The sequence below is a fragment of the Salmo salar genome, chromosome 19 (assembly GCF_965601325.2).
Source record: "Salmo salar chromosome 19, fSalSal1, whole genome shotgun sequence".
Taxonomy (NCBI): Eukaryota; Metazoa; Chordata; class Actinopteri; order Salmoniformes; family Salmonidae; genus Salmo; species Salmo salar.
In genome coordinates, this window is record NC_138309.1 from 1,254,579 (window position 1) to 1,277,345 (window position 22,767).

At 41.4% G+C, this 22,767-nt stretch overlaps 1 protein-coding gene across 1 annotated transcript in view; it reads right to left on the reverse strand.

The window, feature by feature from the left end:
* LOC106578252 (rab11 family-interacting protein 3) overlaps window positions 1–22,767 on the reverse strand; it is a 137,692-nt gene that overhangs the window by 91,762 nt on the left and 23,163 nt on the right. Inside the window, exons 2-3 of the mRNA XM_014156909.3 lie at window positions 17,711–17,804; window positions 2,019–2,095 (exon numbers count right to left, since the gene is read on the reverse strand). Coding sequence (XP_014012384.1) covers window positions 2,019–2,095; window positions 17,711–17,804 — 171 coding nt within the window. The remainder of the gene's footprint in view (window positions 1–2,018; window positions 2,096–17,710; window positions 17,805–22,767) is intronic.

The following is a 22,767-nucleotide window of genomic DNA, read 5'->3' on the forward strand; positions in this document are numbered from 1 at the left end:
TTGTAATTCATCTGATCACTCTTCCTAACATTCTGGAGTATATGCAAATTGCCATCATACAAACAGAGGCATCAGACTTTGTGAAAATTTATATTTGTGTCATTCTCAAAACTTTTGGCCACGACTGTATATACAGTACCAGTCAAAAGTTTGGACACACCTACTCATTCAAGGGTTTTTCTTTATTTTTACTATTTTCTACAATGTAGAATAATAGTGAAGACATCAAAACTATGAAATAACACATATGAAATCATGTAGTAATCAAAAGTGTGAAACAAATCAAAATATATTTTATATTTGAGATTCTTTAAAGTAGCTCTCTTTGCCTTGATGACAGCTTTGCACATTTTAAATACACCTGGAATGAGTAGACGTCCAAACTTTTGACTGGTACTGTATGTATGTATGTATATATTTAAATATGCATATACTAAAGTTCAAAAGCTTGGGGTCACTTAGAAATGTCCTTGTTTTTGAAAGAAAAGCACATTTTTTGTCCATTAAAATAACATCAAATAGATCAGAAATACAGTGTAGACATTGTTAATGTTGTAAAGGACTATTGTAGCTGGAAACAGCAGATTTTTAATGGAATATCTACAAAGGTGTACAGAGGCCTATTATCAGCAACCATCACACCTGTGTTCCAATGGCACGTTGTGTTAGCTAATCCAAGTTTATCATTTTAAAAGGCTAACTGATCATTAGAAAACCCTTTTGCAATTATGTTAGCACAGCTGAAAACTGTTGTGCTAATTAAAGAAGCAATAAAACTGGCCTTCTTTAGACTAGTTGAGTATCTGTAGCATCAGCATTTGTGGGTTCACTTACAGACTCAATATGGCCAGAAACAAATAACTTTCTTCTGAAACTCATCAGTCTATTCTTGTTCTGAGAAATGAAGGCTATTCCATGCGAGAAATTGCCAAGAAACTGAAGATCTCGTACAACGCTGTGTACTACTCCCTTCACAGAACAGCGCAAACTGGCTCTAACCAGAATAGAAAGAGGAGTGGGAGGCCCCGATGCACATCTGAGCAAGAGGACAAGTACATTAGTGTCTAGTTTGAGGAACAGACGCCTCATAAGTCCTCAACTGGCAGCCTCAGTAAATAGTACCCGCAAAACACCAGCTCAACGTCAACAGTGAAGAGATGACTCCGGGATGCTGACCTTCTAGGCAGAGTTCCTCTGTCCAGTGTCTGTGTTCTTTTGCCCATCTTAATATTTAATTTTTATTGGCCAGTCTGAGATATGGCTTTTTCTTTGCAACTCTGCCTAGAAGGCCAGCATCCCGGAGTCACCTCTTTACTGTTGACGTTGAGACGGGTGTTTTGCGTGTACTATTAGGCAGCATGCAGTGCACTCAGTGCTCGAAGCAAACTGATGGAATAACAGTCGAAAGAAAAGGTTTAATCTTGTGGAGGCAGCAGAAAGGATTAATAAATAGTCAAAGTCCACGCACGAGATGAGCCAAGAATTTCAGATATGCTCACCGCAGCTGAAAAAACATAATAGAATACATGTGTATATACGACCAGAGACTCTAACCATTCAATATTTGGTCGAAAAAAAAACAATGTGAAAATTCTGCAGGATGTCATTGGACTCTGTGCCAAACCGTAGTGTTCAGCATGTGGAATATTCACGGAGTGGTAATGATAGCTTTGCTGGCCACTCGCTGAATTACTGTGGAATGAGTGAGGGCGCAGAGAGTTCAGCCAAGGAACTCTGTACGCAAAGGGACAATGGTAACAGCACAACTGGACCACACAAGTTGATAATATATTACAAATGGGCAGTCACATTGGTATACCATGCTATACCACTATATAGGACTGCTCATTCACATTAGACCACCCTGGCCCATATCATGCTGCTTTATGTCGGGGGGTTCATTGATATTCTGTGCAGTCACACTGCTATTATAATGTATGTGTTGAGTGGTCATACTGCCAGCAGTAACTGTAATGTAACCAATAACTGTGATAACTATATCCAATGACATCACCTACCTCATCGTACTCCTCTGGGCAGCCCACTGCTCCGTCCCCTGGGCTGAAGTGCACATCGTAGAGCTGGGGCTCTGTACCTGCAAACACATACAGAACAAAGTCAACACAATGCTATTGTAAAGACAGAGCCAATATGCCACGAAAACAATAGAACACTGCCACTACACATATGTAATTAGGTAAGCAGAGACAATAGGGTCAACTCAAAGTAAACAAAGATTTAAGTTAGAGCAGTGGTATTCAAACTTTTTTGTTTCGCGACAACACTCCAAATCTAATGACACAACCTTATATTTTCAACAAATAACCACAATGAAAAGAATTATAAAAATGAAAAGAAACCAATATATACATTTTCTAGGGTTAAGGAATCTTATTTTTCAAATTATCTTTCTCAAAAACGTTTTTATATTGTCCCATACAATAATCTGGATTCTTAATTTTTGGTAAAAAAAAAAAAAGTATTTGAATTTTAGCAACCTCACTGCAATTCACCCGGGGTTGCAACCCCGACTTTGAATATCACAGAATGAAATAATGAAAAATAGGCTGCATTGTGTTTAAGTCAAGTGAATAAAGAAAGGATTTCAACTTTAAAAGTATACAGAAGTATACGAAACATTAAAAACACCTTCCTAATATTGAGTATCCCACCCTTTTTCCCTCAGAACAGCCTCAATTCCTTAGGGCATGGACAATCGAAAGCATTCCACAGGGATGCTGGCCCATGTTGACTCCAATGCTTCCCACAGTTCTGTCAAGCAGAGTATATGTGAGCAGAGTTGAGCTGTCGGGAATTCTGCACCTCACTCCACATCCTTTCCAACTCGCCGCTAAAAACCCCTCCTCGCTCACAAGAAAAAAACTGACGCTCCAAATTTGCTCAATTCATTAAAACTACCCTTTAATTAACACCCACCTATTTTTGTGACTACCTGGACCAACCATTTGGATTTGAAGTATTGAAAACAAACCATATGATTGGAATACAAAGTATTTGAATAAACATGAAAAGGTGACTGTAAAAAAGCACTCATCATTTCAAATAGGCTACATGTGTTAAACAGCACATGAACACTAAATAGGTCAGGAGCTAGACAGGTAGCCTAAGAAGGAGCCTATTATTTAAATTGTATAGCCTACAACTAAATACACTGCTCAAAAAAATAAAGGGAACACTAAAATAACACATCCTAGATCTGAATGAATGAAATAATCTTATTAAATACTTTTTTCTTTACATAGTTGAATGTGCTGACAACAAAATCACACAAAAATAATCAATGGAAATCCAATTTATCAACCCATGGAGGTCTGGATTTGGAGTCACACAAAATTAAAGTGGAAAACCACACTACAGGCTGATCCAACTTTGATGTAATGTCCTTAAAACAAGTCAAAATTAGGTGGCCTCCACATGTGTGGCCTCCACGTGCCTGTATGACCTCGCTACAACGCCTGGGCATGCTCCTGATGAGGTGGCGGATGGTCTCCTGAGGGATCTCCTCCCAGACCTGGACTAAAGCATCCGCCAACTCCTGGACAGTCTGTGGTGCAACGTGGCGTTGGTGGATGGAGCGAGACATGATGTCCCAGATGTGCTCAATTGGATTCAGGTCTGGGGAACGGGCGGGCCAGTCCATAGCATCAATGCCTTCCTCTTGCAGGAACTGCTGACACACTCCAGCCACATGAGGTCTAGCATTGTCTTGAATTAGGAGGAACCCAGGGCCAACCGCACCAGCATATGGTCTCACAAGGGGTCTGAGGATCTCATCTCGGTACCTAATGGCAGTCAGGCTACCTCTGGCGAGCACATGGAGGGCTGTGCGGCCCCCCAAACAAATGCCACCCCACACCATGACTGACCCACCGCCAAACCGGTCATGCTGGAAGATGTTGACGGCAGCAGAACATTCTCCACGGCGTCTCCAGACTCTGTCACGTCTGTCACATGTGCTCAGTGTGAACCTGCTTTCATCTGTGAAGAGCACAGGGCACCAGTGGCGAATTTGCCAATCTTGGTGTTCTCTGGCAAATGCCAAACGTCCTGCACGGTGTTGGGCTGTAAGCACAACCCCCACCTGTGGACGTCGGGCCCTCATACCACCCTCATGGAGTCTGTTTCTGACCGTTTGCACCGCCAGCATTCAAAAGTGACCAAAACATCAGCCAGGAAGCATAGGAACTGAGAAGTGGTCTGTAGTCACCACCTGCAGAACCACTCCTTTATTGGGGGTGTCTTGCTAATTGCCTATAATTTACACCTGTTGTCTATTCCATTTGCACAACAGCATGTGAAATGTATTGTCAATCAGTGTTGCTTCCTAAGTGGACAGTTTGATTTCACAGAAGTGTGATTGACTTGGAGTTACATTGTGTTGTTTAAGTGTTCCCTTCATTTTTTTGAGCAGTGTATATTGTGAAGCATGGGGCCAGCAGCATACCACCCTGCATCCCACTCCTGGCTTACTTCTGAAGCTAAGCAGGGTTAGTCTGGATGGGAGACCAGATGCTGCTGAAAGTGGTGTTGGGAGGCCAGTAGGAGGCACCCTTTCCTCTGGTCTAAAAAAATATTCCAGTGTTTGGGGACATTGCCCTGTGTAGGGTTCTGTTTTTCAGATGGGATGTTTAAACAGGTGTCCTGACTCTCTGTGGTCACTAAAGCTCCCATGGCACTTGTTGTAGGGGTGTTAACCTCTATGGGCTAGGTGGGACGCAAGCGTCCCACCCGTGGTGCACTCCATCAACAGCAGGTGCATTTCAAGAGCGGCAAATTTGAATCCAAATAAATGTCAAAATTCAAATTTTTCAAACATACAACTATTTTACACCCTTTGAAAGATAAACATCTCCTTAATCTAACCACGTTTTACGATTTCAAAAAGGTTTTACGGCGAAAGCATAAATTTAGAGTATGTTAGGACAGTACATTTACAAGTGTTGTGTGTAATGTACTGTCAATTCAAAGACAGGGTCACCAAAACCATAAAACCAGCTAAAATGATGCACTAACCTTTTACAATCTCCATCAGATGACACTCCTAGGACATTATGTTAGACAATGCATGCATTTTTAGTTCTATCAAGTTCATATTTATATCCAAAAACAGCGTTTTACTATGGCATTGATGTTGAGGAAATCGTTTCCCTCCAATAACCGGCAGTCAAGTCAGCACCACAAATTAAATAATTAAAATTAGAAAACATTGGTAAAATATTATATTGTCATTTAAAGAATTATAGATTTACATCTCTTGAACGCAATCAACTTGCCAGATTTAAAAATAACCTTACTGGGTAATCACACTTTGCAATAATCTGAGCACTGCGCCCAGAAAAATACGCGTTGCGATACAGACTAGCCGTCATGTTGGGGAGATCTAAAATCGAAAATACTATGTAAATAATCCATTACCTTTGATTCTCTTCATCAGATGTCACTTCCAGGTATCACAGGTCCATAACGAATGTAGTTTTGTTCAAAAAAGCTCATCATTTATGTCCAAAAATCTCCGTCTTGTTAGCACATGATCTAAGCCCGCCGGACTTCACTTCATGAACGAGGGGAAAAAATATATTAACGTTCGTTCAAACATGTCAAACGTTGTATAGCATAAATCATTAGGGCCTTTTTTAACCAGAACATGAATAATATTCAAGGTGGACGAATGCATTCTCTTTTATAACGTATTGGAACGAGGGTACCCAACATGAACTCGCGCGCCAGGTGTCTAATGGGCCATCATCGTTCCATGGCTCTTGTTCGGTCAGATCTCCCTCCAGAAGACTCAAAACACTTTGTAAAGGCTGGTGACATCTAGTGGAAGCAATAGGAAGTGCCAAAATATTCCTCAGCCCCTGTGTTTTTCAATGGCATAGGTTTAAAGGTAATACAACACATCAGGTATCCACTTCCTGTCAGAAAATGTCTCAGGGTTTTGCCTGCCAAATTAGTTCTGTTATACTCACAGACACCATTCAAACAGTTTTAGAAACTTTAGAGTGTTTTCTATCCATATATAATAAGTATATGCATATTCTAGTTACTGGGTAGGATTAGTAACCAGATTAAATCGGGTACATTTTTTTATCCAGCCGTGCAAATACTGCCCCCTAGCCCCAACAGGTTAACCCCGGTGTCCTGGCTAAATTCCCCATCTGGCCTTCACACCATCATGGCCACCTAATCATCCCCAGTTTACAATTTGCTCATTCCTCTCCCCTGTAACTATTCCCTAGGTCGTTGCTGTAAATGATAATGTGTTCTCAGTCAACTTACCTGGCAAAATATGTGAGTGCAACACACTAGGCTGGCAGGAGCATTTAAACATTTTGTTGTATTAAATCATTAGTCTATAAATTGCGCATATATGCTGTGACTTAGAATTAAATACACATTTAAAAAAAAGCCTAATTAGGATCTGTCTACCGTGCCTTTGAATTAACTTTTAGAAACACGAGTTCGGCCAAAGTCTGTGGCTTCTCAACAGCTTTACCCCCAAGGCATAAGACTCCTGAACAGGTAATCAAATGGCTACTTGGACTATTTGCATTGTGTCCCGCCAACCCCCTTTTTTACACTGCTGCTACTCTCTGTTTATCATCTATGCATAGTCACTTTAACTATACCTACATCTACATATTACCTCAATTAGCCCGACTAACCGGTGCCCCTGCACAATGACTCTGTACAGCTACCACCTGTACATAGCCTCGCTACTGTTATTTTCACTGTAATTTTTTTTCTTTACTTATCTATTGTTTACCTAATACCTATTTTTTCCTGTTGGGGCTAGGGGGCAGTATTGAGAACTTTGAAAAAAATATGTGCCCATTTTTAACTGCCTCCTACACCAACTCAGAAGCTAGGATATGCATATTATTAACAGATTTGGATAGAAAACACTCTGAATTTTCTAAAACTGTTTGAATGGTGTCTGTAAGTATAACAAAACTCATATGGCAGGCAAAAACCTGAGAAAAATACAACCAGGAAATGAGAATTTTGTGGCTGTACTATTTTCGAGTCATTGCTAATAGATCACACAGTGACAAAGGATTCATTTCGCACTTCCTACGGCTTCCACTAGATGTCAACGATCTTTATAAAGTTGTTTGAAGCGTCTATGATGAACAGAGACCGGATGACAATGAAGAGAAGTTGACGTCCCTGGGATGTCGTCACTTCATTATTGTGCGCACCTGCGCGTGCATGTGAGGCGAGACATTTTTCAAAAACGGTTTTCAAGACACAGGAGAGGTCGGGTTGAAATATTACTGATGTTTCACGTTAAAAATGGCCCTAAAGATTGATGCTAAACAACGTTTGACATGTTTGAACGAACGTAAATAGATTTTTTTTTTAACTTTTCGTCGTGACTTCCCCCCCCGCCCTACTTTTGAGGAGCCTACTGAACGCCTAACAACATGGAACAAATTTGGAGTTATTTGGACATAAATTATTAACTTTGTCAAAAGAAACCACATTTGTTGTGGACCTGGGATACCTGGAAGTGCCTTCTGATGGAGATAATCAAAGGTAAGGGGATATTTACAATAGTATTATTGATATTAGATGGTGCTAACCTGTATATCCTAGCCTATTGTTCTTAGCATGTTCTTAGCATAGGACCCCGTTTATTGCAAAGTGTGATTTCCCAGTAAAGTTATTTTGAAATCTGGCAATGTGGTAGCATTTACGAGATGTTAATCTATAATTCTTTGAATGACAATATTATAATTTACCAATGTTTTCAAATAGTAATTTTGTAAATTGTAACGCTAATTCACCGGAAGCATTTGAGGGAGAAAAATATTCTGCCACTGTAAAATGCTGTTTTTGGATATAAATATGAACTTGATGGAACAAAAATGCATGTATTGTATAACATAATGTCCTAGGAGTGTCATCTGATGAAGATTGTCAAAGGTTAGTGCATAATTTTAGCTGGTTTTCTGCTTTTGGTGACGCCTGTCCTTGAATTGAAAATGGATGTTTGTACTTTTTTGGCTATGTACTGTCCTAACATAATCTAACTTTATGCTTTCGCCGTAAAGCCTCTTTGAAAATCGAACAATGTGGTTAGATTAACCTGTTGGGTCTAGGGGGCAGCATTTGCACGTCTGGATAAAAAAAATGTACCCGATTTAATCTGGTTACTAATCCTACCCAGTAACTACAATATGCATATACTTATTATATATGGATAGAAAACACTCTAAAGTTTCCAAAACTGTTTGAATGGTGTCTGTGAGTATAACAGAACTCATTTGGCAGGCAAAACCCTGAGACATTTTCTGACAGGAAGTGGATACCTGATGTGTTGTATTGACTTTAAACCTATCCCATTGAAAAACACAGGGGTTTAGGAATATTTTGGCACTTCCTATTGCTTCCACTAGATGTCACCAGCCTTTACAAAGTGTTTTGAGTCTTCTGGAGGGAGATCTGACCGAACAAGAGCCATGGAACGATGATGTCCCATTAGACACCTTGCGCGCGAGTTGATGTTGGGTACCCTCGTTCCAATACGTTATAAAAGAGTATGCATTCGTCCACCTTGAATATTATTCATGTTCTGGTTAAAAAAGGCCCTAATGATTTATGCTATACAACGTTTGACATGTTTGAACGAACGGAAATATATTTTTTCCCCTCGTTCATGACGAGAAGTCCGGCTGGCTTACATCATGTGCTAACGAGACGGAGATTTTTGGACATAAATGATGAGCTTTTTTGAACAAAACTACATTCGTTATGGACCTGTGATACCTGGAAGTGACATCTGATGAAGAGAATCAAAGGTAATGGATTATTTACATAGTATTTTCGATTTTAGATCTCCCCAACATGACGTCTAGTCTGTATCGCAACGCGTATTTTTCTGGGCGCAGTGCTCAGATTATTGCAAAGTGTGATTTCCCAGTAAGGTTATTTTTAAATCTGGCAAGTTGATTGCGTTCAAAAGATGTAAATCTATAATTCTTTAAATGACAATATAATATTTTACCAATGTTTTCTAATTTTAATTATTTAATTTGTGACGCTGACTTGACTGCCGGTTATTGGAGGGAAACGATTTCCTCAACATCAATGCCATAGTAAAACGCTGTTTTTGGATATAAATATCAACTTGATAGAACTAAAAATGCATGCATTGTCTAACATAATGTCCTAGGAGTGTCATCTGATGGAGATTGTAAAAGGTTAGTGTATCATTTTAGCTGGTTTTATGGTTTTGGTGACCCTGTCTTTGACTTGACAAAACATTACACACAACTCTTGTAAATGTACTGTCCTAACATACTCTAAATTTATGCTTTCGCCGTAAAACCTTTTTGAAATCGTAAAACGTGGTTAGATTAAGGAGATGTTTATCTTTCAAATGGTGTAACATAGTTGTATTTTTGAAAAATTTGAATTTTGACATTTATTTGGATTCAAATTTGCCGCTCTTGAAATGCACCTGCTGTTGATGGAGTGCACCACGGGTGGCACGCTAGCGTCCCACCTAGCCCCAAGAGGTTAAGGAGATGTTTATCTTTTAAATGGTGTAAAATAGTTGATTGTTTGAGAAATTGAAATTATTAGATTTTTGAGGTTTTGAATTTCCCGCCTTGCTAGCAATCCCAACTGGGGGATTAAGGCTAGCCCTAGCCCCAACAGGTTAAAAATTGCACTGTTGGTTAGGACTTGTAAGTAAGCATTTCACTGTAAGGTCTACACCTGTTGTTTTCAGAGCAGGTGACAAATACATTTTGATTTCATTTAATTTGATTCGGGCTCATGCGATGGTGCCTGGAGAGCAGTCCAGCAGTGGAGAATACCCTCTCCGTGCTTGCAGAGCCACTGGGGAAGCTAAACACCCGTAGACCCACTCTTGCAAGGTTGGGCAGGGATATGGAGTTTTTTTTCTTTTTCTTTAGGTAGGCCTAAAGGTTTTTATACAAAATAATCCTATCAAAACAGAATGTTCCTTGAGAGGTAATATATCAGGCATATTGGGCCAGAATCAATGCTAGTTAGCCTATTGTATAGATAATAGAACGAAAATGAACAAAACTTTAAGAGATCGGATTTTTAGTTTAGAAATACTTTGTTACAATGACACACTTAGCTAGCTACCCACCTGATTCCTTTCTGTTAGCATGTGCACGTAGTACACCATCATCCTTTTGGGATACGTGTCTTTAGTTTTCAGATTCCACAATGATTCTTTAGTTGTGGATTTTAAATCACCACACTCCCTCTCTTTGTCCTCATCTCTGTAAGTCACCTTGATTTTGCGCCTATGTTTTTTTATCAGTTTTTTATGAAAATATTTAGAGACCTCCATGACAATAGCTAAAGCAAGGGGCTATAGCAGCACACAAGTAGCCTACAAATGCATGCTGGGCCAGTCATGCCCTGAGCTTGTGGAATGAGCACTACTGGAGTAAAATTGGAACAGGAGAGAAGGCTGACGCGTTTGGAAACTTGCTCCGCGCTCCAGTCAAATTAGGCACGCTCTGCTACGCGCCTACTACGCTCCACTCACATACTCTGGTGTCAAGTTGGATGGATGTCCTTTGGAGGCTGAAGAAATTTGGCTTGTCACCTAAAACTCTCACAAACTTTTACAGATGCACAATCGAGAGCATCCTGTCGGGCTGTATCGCTGCCTGGTATGGCAACTGCACCGCCCACAACCACAGGGCTCTCCAGAGGGTGGTGCGGTTGACACAACACATCCCCGGGGGCAAACTACCTGCCCTCCAGGACACCTACAGCACCTGATGTCACAGGAAGGCCAAAAAGATCATCAAGGACAACAACCCCCCATGTCACTGCCTGTTCACCCCGCTATCATCCAGAAGACGAGGTCAGTACAGGTGCATCAAAGCTGGGACCGAGAGACTGAAAAACAGCTTCTATCTCAAAGCCATCAGACTGTTAAACAGCCATCACTAACATTGAGTGGCTGCTGCCAACATACTGACTCAACTCTAGCCACTTTAATAATGGAAATTGATGTAATAAATGTATCACTAGCCACTTTAAACAATGCCACTTTATATAATGTTTACATACCCTATATTACTCATCTCATATGTATATACTGTACGCTATACCATCTACTGCATCAATCATTCACCGGTTGGCGGTCATCAGCTATCCCTAAGCTCGAATAGCTATCGGCAGTTTTGCACAACGCGACTCAGACCAGAGCATAACGAACCTATTTTTCTCTCCATATCCCCGGATTTCTATCGCAAGCTCTGGACATTTACACCTGGATCTTGCAGCTAGCTAGCTGCTATCCGAGTGACTATTGGCTAACGTCGGTCCCAGAGCAAACATCAATTATTCCAGAGCTAGCCAGCTGAAGAGTTCCATCAGTCACTCCTGGGCAACAATCACCTATCCGGACCCATTTTACTGCCGATGCGGAGCCCCACAGGGCCTTCACGACTGGACTACCGACGTTATCTGCCTGAGGGAGTTATCCAACTGGCCCCTCCGTCGCGATGTAACCTGAACGCCCATCTGCGGCCCGCTAATCGTTAGCTGTCTTATCAGCTGCTATCTGAATAGGTCTGTCGGACAATTTTCTTGGGCCACTATAACTATAACTATTTTGCCAATTGGATTGGTCCCCTCTACCACACGGAACCCCACTAATCTACAGACGGAAACGCACGAGGTGGTTAATCTCTTACATCTAGACGTTCCGCTAGCGGAACACCGCTCCAATATCCAATGATTGGGCGTGGCGCGAAATACAAACTCCTCGAAAATCCGAAAACTTCAATTTTTCAAACATATGACTATTTTACAGCATTTTAAAAACAAGACTCTCCTTTATCTAACCACACTGTCCGATTTCAAAAAGGCTTTACAACGAAAGAAAAACATTAGATTATGTCAGCAGAGTACCAAGCCAGAAATAATCAGACACCCATTTTTCAAGCTAGCATATAATGTCACAAAAACCCAGAAGACAGCTAAATGCAGCACTAACCTTTGATGATCTTCATCAGATGACACACCTAGGACATTATGTTATACAATACATGCATGTTTTGTTCAATCAAGTTCATATTTATATCAAAAAACAGCTTTTTACATTAGCATGTGACGTTCAGAACTAGCATACTTCCGGAGGAATTTGCAAATAATTTACTAAATTACTCACGATAAACGTTCACAAAAAGCATAACAATTATTTTAAGAATTATAGATACAGAACTCCTCTATGCACTCGATATGTCCGATTTTAAAATAGCTTTTGGTGAAAGCACATTTTGCAATATTCTAAGTACATAGCCCAGCCATCACGGGCTAGCTATTTAGACACCCGGCAAGTTTAGCACTCACCAATATCAGATTTACTATTATAAAAGTTTGATTACCTTTTGTTGTCTTCAACAGAATGCACTCCCAGGACTGCCACTTCAATAACAAATGTTGGTTTGGTCCAAAATAATCCATCGTTATATCCGAATAGCGGCGTTTTGTTCGTGCGTCCAAGACACTATCCGAATGGTAGAGAAGGGTGACGCGCCCGATGCGTTTCGTGACAAAACGTTTCTAAATATTCCATTACCGTACTTCGAAGCATGTCAACCGCTGTTTAAAATCAATTTTTATGCCATTTTTCTCGTAAAAAAGCGATAATATTCCGACCGGGAATCTGTGTTTTAGTACAAAGAGAGAGAAAATAAAAACATGGGGTCGCCTCGTGCACGCGCCTCAGTCTCATTGTCCTCTGATAGACCACTTACCAAAGGCGCTAATGTTTTTCAGCCAGGGGCTGCCTCGACATCATTCAGCTTTTTCCCGGGTTCTGAGAGCCGTAGGAAGTGTCACGTTACAGCAAAGATCCTAAGTTTTCAATAAAAATTGTCAAGAAGCCCAAGGAATGGTCAGAGAGGGCACTTCCTTTACAGAATCTTCTCAGGTTTTTGCCTGCCATATGAGTTCTGTTATACTCAGACACCATTCAAACGTTAGGTTGTTTTCTATCCAAAGCCAATAATTATATGCATATTCTAGTTTCTGGGCAGTAGTAATAACCAGATTAAATCGGGTACGTTTTTTATCCGGCCGTGTAAATACTGCCCCCTAGCCCTAACAGGTTAATGAACTCGCACACTGAGTCAGCGTATTCGTCAATGTTGTTGTTCGCAGCAATGCGGAACATATCCCAGTCCACGTGATCGAAGCAATCTTGAAGCGCGGAATCCGATTGGTCGGACCAGCGTTGAACAGACCTGAGGGCGGGAGCTTCCTGTTTTAGTTTCCGTCTATTGGCTGGCAGCAACAAAATGGAGTCGTGGTCAGCTTTTCCAAAGGGAGGGCGGGGGAGGGCCTTATATGCGTCGCGGAAGTTAGAATAACAATGATCCAGGGTTTTACCAGCCCTGGTAGCACAACCGTTATGCTGATAGAATTTGGGGAGCCTTGTTTTCAGATTAGCCTTGTTAAAATCCCTGGCTACAATAAATGCAGCCTCAGGATATGTGGTTTCCAGTTCACATAGAGTCCAATGAAGTTCTTTCAGGGCCGTCGATGTGTCTGCTTGGGGGGGGATATACACGGCTGTGATTATAATCAAAGAGAATTCTCTTTGGAGATGCGGTCGGCATTTGATAGTGAGGAATTCTAAGTCAGGTGAACAAAAGTCTCTGATGTCTCTCTGGAAGGCAACCCTTGCTCGGATTTCGTCTACCTTGTTGTCAAGAGACTGGACATTGGCGAGTAGTATGCTCGGGAGGGGTGCACGATGTGCCCGTCTACGTAGCCTGACCATAAGACCGCTCCGTCTGCCCCTTCTGCGGCGCCGTTGTTTTGGCTCGCCGGCTGGGATCCGTCCATTGTCCTGGGTGGTAGGCCAAACAGAGGATCCGCTTCGGGTTTGTCGTATTCCTGGTCGTCATGTTGGTCACTTGACGTTGCTCTCCATATTGTTAGAAGTAGCAGACTTAGTGAGTTGATAGAAATTGCAAATAGTTTAAATGGTGTATTAGAGTCGGTCAACAATACAGATACTTACGGATTGACTAGGGCTGTTACAGTGACCGTATTACCACCACACCGGTGGTCACAAGTCATGACGGCAGTCAAATTCCACGTGACCGCTTAGTCACGGTAATTCGGCTTCTCCAAGCTCTGATGCTGCTGAATGTGATTAGAAGCATACCAAACTTGCTAATTGCCTGGTACCCCACACTCTATTGTCCCTCTAATCAATCTGACATCAATGCAAATGTTTAGAAACTCTAAATCAAACACTTCATGAGAGACTATTAGCTGATGTTGCGCAACATTTCTATAGGCTATGCAATTGCGTGAGAAAACAGAGCGAATACCTCTACTGAAAAGAGGAGGATCAGCATTCTATAGTGTCATGACTCTCTCCTGGGTGAGGATCGAAAGTGCCAGATCAGCTTGGCAAATGGCTGACAGATAGCCAGCCAGCCAGCCAGCCAGCCAGCCAGCCAGCCAGCCAGCCCCCCCCCCCCCCCCCCCCTCTCCCCTGACACCTTAACATCCGGTCATATATTGTGTGTTGCAAAAGGGCCTTTCCTGCCCTTCAGTATTGGGAAAGGAATGTGCTTGGTGTAGACAGAGACTCTTGCCGCCAAAACCTTTTTCTCCAAAAATATGAACATGGGAACATTATTTCTGACATCTGAATGTTAACTTGGCTTTCGAAGACCTTAGAAAGGCAGGGTAGGATAGATATAGGTCTGTAGCAGTTTGGGTCTAGAGTGTCTCCACCTTTGAAGAGGGTGATGATCGCGGCAGCTTTCCAATCTTTGGGAATCTCAGACGATACGAAAGAGAGGTTGAACAGGCTAGTAATAGGGGTTGCAACAATTTTGTCAGATAATTTTAGAAAGAAAGGGTCCAGATTGTCTAGCCCAGCTGATTTGTAGGGGTCCAGATTTTGCAGCTCTTTCAGAATGTCAGCTGACTGGATTTGGGAGAAGGAGAAATGGGGAAGGCTTGGGCGAGTTGCTGTAGGGGGTGCAGGGCTGTTGACCGGGGTAGGGGTAGCCAGGTGGAAAGCATGCCCAGCCGTAGAACAATGCTTGTTGAAATTCTCAATTATAGTGGATTTATCGGTGGTGACTGTGTTTCCTAGCCTCAGTGCAGTGGGCAGCTGGGAGGAGGTGCTCTTATTCTCCATGGACTTTACAGTGTTCCAGAACTTTTTTGAACTTGTGCAACAGGAAGCAAATTTCTGTTTGAAAAAGCTAGCATTAGCTTTCCTAACTGCCTGTGTATATTGGTTCCTAACTTCCCTGAAAAGTTGCATATCACGGGGGCTATTCGATGCTAATGCAGTACGCCACAGGATGTTTTTGTGCTGGTCAAGGGCGGTCAGGTCTGGAGTGAACCAAGGGCAATATCTGTTCCTGGTTCTACATTTTTTTGAATGGGGCATGCTTATTTAAGATAAGCGAATCTACGAAAGCACCCGAATGTCCATTGAGAACGCACATCGACTATACCATTTACCTAAGAATGATGTGAATAATCAAGTCAATAAACATTGGGTAGTTAGTTTGCCTATAGTTAATATATTGGCAAGTTTGATGTATAAGTAGCCAACTAACGTTAGGTAGCTAGCTAACATACATACTGGACATGCTGTAATGATATGCTATGTGGCTCTTAACTTCTATGGGCTAGGTGGGACGCTTGCGTCCCACCTACTCAACAGCCAGTGTAATCCCGTGGCGCGTTATTCAAATACCTAAAAAATGCTAAAACTTCAATTTTTCAAACATATGACTATTTTACACCATTTTAAAGACAAGACTCTCGTTAATCTAACCACACTGTCCGATTTCAAAAAGGCTTTACAACGAAAGCAAAACATTAGATTATGTCAGCAGAGTACCCAGCCAGAAATAATCAGACACCCATTTTTCAAGCTAGCATATAATGTCACATAAACCCAAACCACAGCTAAATGCAGCACTAACCTTTGGTGATCTTCATCAGATGACAACCCTAGGACATTATGTTATACTATACATGCATGTTTTGTTCAATCAAGTTCATATTTATATCAAAAACCAGCTTTTTACATTAGCATGTGACTAGCATGTGACTAGCATTCCCACCGAACACTGCCGGTGAATTTACTAAATTACTCACGATAAACGTTCACAAAAAGCATAACAATTATTTTAAGAATTATAGATACAGAACTCCTCTATGCACTCGATATGTCCGATTTTAAAATAGCTTTTCGGTGAAAGCACATTTTGAAATATTCTCAGTAGATAGCCTGGCATCACAGGGCTAGCTATTTAGACACCCAGCAAGTTTAGCACTCACCAAAGTCAGATTTACTATAAGAAAAATGTTATTACCTTTGCTGTTCTTCGTCAGAATGCACTCCCAGGACTTCTACTTCAATAACAAATGTTGGTTTGGTCCCAAATAATCCATTGTTATATCCAAATAGCGGCGTTTTGTTTGTGCGTTCAAGACACTATCCGAAAGGGTAAATAAGGGTGACGAGCATGGCGCATTTCGTGACAAAAAAATTCTAAATATTCCATTACCGTACTTCGAAGCATGTCAACCGCTGTTTAAAATCAATTTTTATGCCATTTTTCTCGTAAAAAAGCGATAATATTCCGACCGGGAAAGCCTGTATACGTACAAAGAGAGAGAAAATAAATACATCTCGTGCCCTCGTGCACGAGCGTGAGTCTCAGAGTACTCTGACCAGCCACTATCCAAACGCGATAATGTGTTTCAGCCAGAGGCTGCCTCGATATCATTCAGCTTTTTCCCGGGTTCTGAGAGCCTATGGGAGCCGTAGGAAGTGTCACGTTACGGCAAAGATCCTCAGTCTTCAATAAAAAGATATTCTAGTTACTGGGCAGGAGTAGTAACCAGATTAAATCGGGTACGTTTTTTATCCGGCCGTGTCAATACTGCCCCCTAGCCCTAACAGGTTAAGGACAGCGTAGCGAACAAATTGTCAGCCAACATAACGTGTAAGGTAACTTATTTGAAAAGGAATTACTTTATTACATTGCTTAACATTTGTCATAATTAGTTAAAGCAATGAATTTGTATCCGCTATCATTGGACTTAGGCTGCATATCTTGCGCCATTTTCTTCAAATCTGAAAATGATGTGAAGCCACGACCATTTCCTGAAGAATTGCATTATGGGCCCTAAAGTAGAGAAATAGTGTCCTTTGCGTGTATACTTCATATTTTGGCAAATTTAGTACGACATCCGGGAACTTTTGGCATACTAACTATATCCATACTATGACCATTAAGCATACTATAAACTCAATTCACGACACAAATAGTACAGTTAGTGTGGGTAGTATGAGTATCGAACACAGCATATATCTTTTTTACTTTTTAAAATGTAGATGTTCCAAAGGCCTGCATCAGTGGCATGTTGGCGATGCCAGGAGATGCTTAATGTGTTTATGTTAATTACCGGTCAATTACCGTGAGACAGGCAGTTATTTGCTTGACAATCACCGGCTGACAAAATTTCATGACCACCACAGCCCTAGGATTGACAAAAGATGCCAGACAATAGGACAAAAATGGGGCATGTCAGTCAAGAGCACATCCGTCTAATTTTCCAAATAAAAGTCCAACTATGATGGTAATCATCGTCATCCCAGCTTCGAAAGGAAGATCCTCTGACTCACTTCCATTGCTGATGGCCGTGATTCCTCGATAGAAGTCCTCAAAGCTGATCACCCCCAGCCCACTGGGATCCAGGAACTTGGTCAGATCCTTCACCTGTAATATAGAGACAACCATGAGAGAGACCTTTCAAACACAATCATAAAGCTCACTTCACACTATAATTAAATCAGCTTTCTTGCCCGAATGCTTTATGAATAAATCTGATTGCATTCTGTCCAAATGAACGTGATGTAACAGGCAATGAGCACACAGGGTAAAACTGAGCAAACTGAATTAACCTGTTATGGATAGGGGGCAGTATTTTCACGGCCGGATAAAAAAACGTACCCGATTTAATCTGATTATTACTCCTGCCCAGAAACTAGAATATGCATATAATTATTAGCTTTGGATAGGAAGCGCCAAACAGGAAGCGCCCTCTCTGACCACTGGCCTTCTTGATCATCTCTATCCAAAACAGGGGATCTCTGCTGTAACGTGACACTTCCTACGGCTCCCATAGGCTCTCAGAAGGCGGCAAAAAGCTGAATGATGTCTTTGCAGGCCCTGGCTGAAAAACACTAGCGCATTTAGATAGTGGTCGATCAGAGAACAGAGACTGGAGGCGCGTGCACGAGGCGACACCATGTTGTTATTCTTTCGTCTTTGAACGAAAACAACGACTCCCGGTCGGAATATTATCGCTTTTTTACGAGAAGAATAGCATAAAAATTGATTTTAAACAGCGGTTGGATAGTGTTTTGAACGCACGAACAAAACGCCGCTATTTGGATATAACTATGGATTATTTTGATGGATTATTTTGAACTAAACCAACATTTGTTATTGAAGTAGAAGTCCTGGGAGTGCATTCTGACGAAGAACAGCAAAGGTAATCCAATTTTTCTTATAGTAAATCTGAGTTTGGTGGGGGTCAAACTTGGTGGGTGTCAAAATAGCTAGCCTGTGATGGCGAGCTATCTACTCAGAATATTGCAAAATGTGCTTTCACCGAAAAGCTATTTTAAAATCGGACACCTCGATTGCATAAAGGAGTTCTGTATCTATAATTCTTTAAATAATTATGTTTTTTGTGAACGTTTATCGTGAGTAATTTAGTAAATTCACCGGAAGTGTTCGGTGGGAATGCTAGTTCTGAACTTCACATGCTAATGTAAAAAGCTGTTTTTTGATATAAATATGAACTTGATTGAACAAAACATGCATGTATTGTATAACAATGTCCTAGGCGTGTCATCTGATGAAAATCATCAAAGGTTAGTGCTGCATTTAGCTGTGGTTTTGTTTTTTGTGACATTATATGCTAGCTTGAAAAATGGGTGTCTGATTATTTCTGGCTGGGTACTCTGCTGACATAATCTAATGTTTTGCTTTCGCTGTAAAGCCTTTTTGAAATCGGACAGTGTGGTTAGATAAAGGAGAGTCTTGTCTTTAAAATGGTGTAAAATAGTCATATGTTTGAAAAATTGAAGTTTGGGGATTTTTTAGGAATTTGTAATTCGCGCCACGCCTATCATTGGATATTGGAGCAGGTGTTCCGCTAGATGTAAGAGGAAACAGGGGACAGCATCCACATTGAAAGGTTGTGGCTTTGCTATCTCAGAGTACATCTGAAAATGGACTACCTAAAACGACTGATATTTCATTGAGCTCAGTCACGTCATGGAAATATGTCTAGGGCTGTAAAAACATCCTTGAAAATCGTCAAAATCACAAAACTGTCTCACTGAGGCTTCTGTGGTTAAGATACTTGAACTGTTATGTTTCTTTCCAAGATGAGACAATAGGAACCAATACAAAAGTTATTTGTTTCTGCACACGTAGACATTGATTTCTTAACTCTTTTATAAAATGTACATAGAAATGTGTGTCTCAATTTTACAGGGTTGCAGTGTCCTCAGACAAGGTAACCAGGGTAACACAGAAACAAAACCTTGCTACACAACTTGAAATTCACAACTTGCAGCAATAAAGATTTATATAACCAAAGACAGAGTGTGCACCTAACCCGGCACTCAAATGACAAGACACTGTACAATCAATCAGTTATTTGATGTCCCACAACCATTCCCCGGGTAACCTGGCAACAAGTGAGGTGGTATCCAGGGAGATAGGCCTACAAGTGTGTGTGCTTTACACCTCAATGATGTATTAGGCATAGACCTCAAGAGCATTGTAGACCTTATAGCCTTATAGACATTGTCTTGGAATGTTTGGAATGCACTTCATTGTTTTAGTTTCTTAAGAATAGGCTCAGAAGAAGAATCACTTCTAGTTGTGACCCAATGTCTTAATTTTTGGGGGGGTTAAGTTTAAAAGTCGTTCCCTGGAGCTTTAACCGTGGCGCCCTTGGCAACCCAGAATATGATCAGGCTTTTCCTAGAAATGAGAGATACAAATGACGTATGTTGCGATTAAACATGTCCCATACTCATTACGGTGTCATTCCATGCATGTATCATTTACAACAAGCTGGGAGGGTAAGGAAGTTTGTGGGCAAAACACAAGCGGAGGCCTTGGGAAAACCTTCAACTTCAACATGAGAATAGATGACACAAAACCAAAGTACAACCCTGACTGGGCTTTAACTTTTTTGAATAGGCATTCCTGTTCTGCACTTTTGTATCAGTTACATACACCCAAACAGTCGATCTGCTTAGAAAACATGAGCTCCATCTCTAACAGCTTACACTCGTGGCCAAAAGTTTTGAGAATGACACAAATATTAATTTCCACAAAGTTTGCTGCTTCAGTGTCTTTAGATATTTTTGTCAGATGTTACTATGGAATACTGAAGTATAATTACAAGCATTTCATAAGTGTCAAAGGTTTTTATTGACAATTACATGAAGTTGATGCAAAGAGTCAATATTTGCAGGGTTGACACTTCTTTTTCAAGACCTCTGCAATCCGCCCTGGCATGCTGTCAATTAACTTCTGGGCCACATCCTGACTATTGGCAGCCCATTCTTGCATAATCAATGCTTGGAGTTTGTCAGAATTTGTGGGTTTTTGTTTGTCCACCCGCCTCTTGAGGACTGACCTCAAGTTATCAATGTGATTAAGGTCTGGGGAGTTTCCTGGCCATGGACCCAAAATATTGATGTTTGTTCCCCGAGCCACTTAGTTATCCCTTTTGCCTTATGGCAAGGTACTCCATCAAGCTGGAAAATGCATTGTTCGTCCCCAAACTGTTCCTGGAAGGTTGGGAGAAGTTGCTCTCGGAGGATGTGTTGGTACCATTCTTTCTTAGGCAAAATTGTGAGTGAGCCCACTCCCTTGGCTGAGAAGCAACCCCACACATGAATGGTCTCAGCATGCTTTACTGTTGGCATGACACAGGACTAATGGTAGCGCTCACCTTGTCTTCTCCGGACAAGCTTTTTTCCGGATGCCCCAAACAATCTTGAAAGGGGATTCATCAGAGACAATGACTTTACCCCAGTCCTCAGCAGTCCAATCCCTGTACCTTTTGCAGAATATCAGTCTGTCCCTGATGTTTTTCCTGGAGAGAAGTGGCTTCTTTGCTGCCCTTCTTTACACCAGGCCATCCTCCAAAAGTCTTCGCCTCACTGTGCGTGCAGATGCACTCACACCTGCCTGCTACCATTCCTGAGCAAGCTCTGTACTGGTGGTACTTTAGGAGACGGTCCTGGCACTTGCTGGAGTTTCTTGGGTGCCATGAAGCCTTCTTCACAACAATTGAACCGCTCTCCTTGAAGTTCTTGATGATCCGATAAATGGTTGATTTAGGTGCAATCTTACTGGCAGCAATATTCTTGCCTGTGAAGCCCTTTTTGTGCAAAGCAATGATGACGGCACGTGTTTCCTTGCAGTTAACCATTGCTGTGTTAACGAGAGAATCACAAATGCAGTGGAAATGTTTTTGGGGGATTCAGTTCATTTGCATGGCAAAGAGGGACTTTGCAATTAATTGCAATTCATCTGATCACTCTTCATAACATTCTGGAGTATATGCAAATTGCCATCATACAAACTGAGGCAGCAGACTTTGTGAAAATGTATATTTGTGTCATTCTCAAAACTTTTGGCCACGGCTGTAGAGAGGGAGCAGCTGAAACTCTTAGCAAACTGTGGATTGACTAAGATTTACAGCCCTCAAGGTGATATGTTTCCAGCTAATCGATTAAACTCAGCTGACGTTTTAGAGGCGTGATGGGAGCGGTATGCCTTGTTTTGTGGTTTAACACTAAAATGATGTAAGAGTTCAGCTTAAATGTTACAGTCAAGCTCTTCCTGCTCCCCATCTCTGTTATGCAAATCTTCCATAAATTAGGTTGACCAGTGAATAGATGGGTTGTTTAGCGGTTGCAGATATTTTAACAGCAGTAAATGAGATGGAGGTTGACATTTCAGAGGTGAGTGGGTGTTCCCCTGCAACTGACACTTACTCTTGTGTTACTGACTTGTTGCACCCTCGACAACTACTATGATTATTATTATTTGACAACACTGGTCATTTATGAACATTTGAACATCTAGGCCATGTGCTGTTATAATCTCCACCCGGCACAGCCAGAAGAGGACTGGCCACCCCTCATTGCCTCGTTCCTCTCTAGGTTTCTTCCTAGGTTTTGGCCTTTCTAGGGAGTTTTTCCTAGCCACCGTGCTTCTACACCTGCATTGCTTGCTGTTTGGGGTTTTAGGCTGGGTTTCTGTACAGCACTTTGTGATATCAGCTGATGTAAGAAGGGCTATATAAATACATTTGATTTGAATGGAGCTTTTTACTTGATTCTCCTCAGAACAGGCCAGTCGACCTGAGGGCAGAGTCACTATAACAGACAGGAAACGCCTCTCTTCACACCTCGAGTAAGAGAGTGGGTGAGACCAGCATCCATCTACCAATAGGTGCCCTTCTTTACGAGGCATTGCAAAACCTCCCAGGTCTTCGTGGTTTCATCTGTTTGAAATTCACTGCCTGATTGAAGGACCTTACAGATAATTGTATGTGAGGGGTACAGAGATGAGGTAGTCATTCAAAAACCTTAAATATGCACTATGCAGAAATCATGCCGCCATTTCCTGGATGCTA